Source organism: Triticum aestivum, chromosome 1D, assembly GCF_018294505.1.
Source record: "Triticum aestivum cultivar Chinese Spring chromosome 1D, IWGSC CS RefSeq v2.1, whole genome shotgun sequence".
NCBI classification, from domain to species: domain Eukaryota; kingdom Viridiplantae; phylum Streptophyta; class Magnoliopsida; order Poales; family Poaceae; genus Triticum; species Triticum aestivum.
This window is the reverse complement of record NC_057796.1, coordinates 62,182,166-62,183,260: the sequence shown is the minus strand read 5'-3', so window position 1 is coordinate 62,183,260 and position 1,095 is coordinate 62,182,166. Positions and strand designations below refer to the sequence as shown.

The 1,095-nt window shown below is 59.3% G+C and overlaps 1 protein-coding gene across 1 annotated transcript in view; it reads left to right on the top strand.

The window, feature by feature from the left end:
- The first annotated feature begins 872 nt into the window (after window positions 1–872).
- Window positions 873–1,095, top strand: part of LOC123157855 (phosphoserine aminotransferase 2, chloroplastic-like) — a 2,197-nt gene continuing 1,974 nt past the window's right edge. Inside the window, exon 1 of the mRNA XM_044576048.1 lies at window positions 873–962. Coding sequence (XP_044431983.1) covers window positions 873–962 — 90 coding nt within the window. The remainder of the gene's footprint in view (window positions 963–1,095) is intronic.

Genomic DNA, 1,095 nt, shown 5'->3' with positions numbered 1-1,095 from the left:
GATTGCGTAACCGGATTCGTCTCGTCGTTCTGAGCAACTTTCATGTACAAAGTTTTTTCATCCGAGCTACGGATTATTTTATATTAATTTATAAAGATTTAAATTATTTCTAGAATTAATTTAATTAGAAAATTAATTATGACGTCAGCGTGAGGTCAGCATGATGTCATCAGTCAACCATCTGTTGACTGGGTCAACAGACGCGTGGGTCCCGTGCATCATAGTCTCAGGTTAACTAAACAGTAGTTAGTTTTTATTAATTGAATAATTAGTTTTAATTATTTAATTAAACAGATTAATTAAGTTAATTAACTAAATGTTATTATTATTATTTTTATAACTTTATTTTTCCTTTTTTTTAAACAAGTTTCCAGGGGGGCCCACTGTCAGTGGCCCTAGGGCCAAACGGGGCGGTTCGGGCGCTGGTGCCCGACAGGGCGCCCGGGGGGGCGCTGGCGAGGCCGTGGTGGTGCGCGGGCGGCCGCCGGAGGCTGTGCGGGCAGAGGTGGCGCTCGGCTGCGGCCCAGCGGGAGCTGGCCGGCGAAAGCAACGCAGGGGCGAAGGAGGCGGGCCAGAACGGGCGCAGCGGGGCGGCGCCGGCACGCGGGGAGCGGCGGGGCGCAGCAGGCGCGGCGCGGCCACGAGCGGCAGCAGGTGGCACGGGCAGGGGAAGCCCGATGCGTGGTCTGGCTAGCAGGGACGCGCGGGATCGATGGCCGGGACCATGTCCGACGGCGACGAAGCTACGGGTACGAGCGGGAGGCGCGCTAAGGGTCGAAACAGTCGGGGAAGAGGAAGAAAAGGGAGCGGGGGCTCACGAGGCACTGTAGATGTGCTAAAGCGAGCTCGGGGAGGCGCCGGAGCTTGGGGCGATGATGGTCGACGATGGCGCGGTGACGAGCGACGGCCACGGCTCAGGCGGGAGCCGTGCGAGGGAGAGGAAGGGCGCAGAGGAGTCCGACGTGGGGAGGAGACGAGGAGGCGCCGGCGGTGACGGGGCGTAGGGACGAGGCGGGGGCCGGCGACGACGAGCGCGTCGGCGCGCCGGGGTTGGGGGGGCAGCGAGGTCCAGCCCCTAGGCGCGGGCGTCCAGAT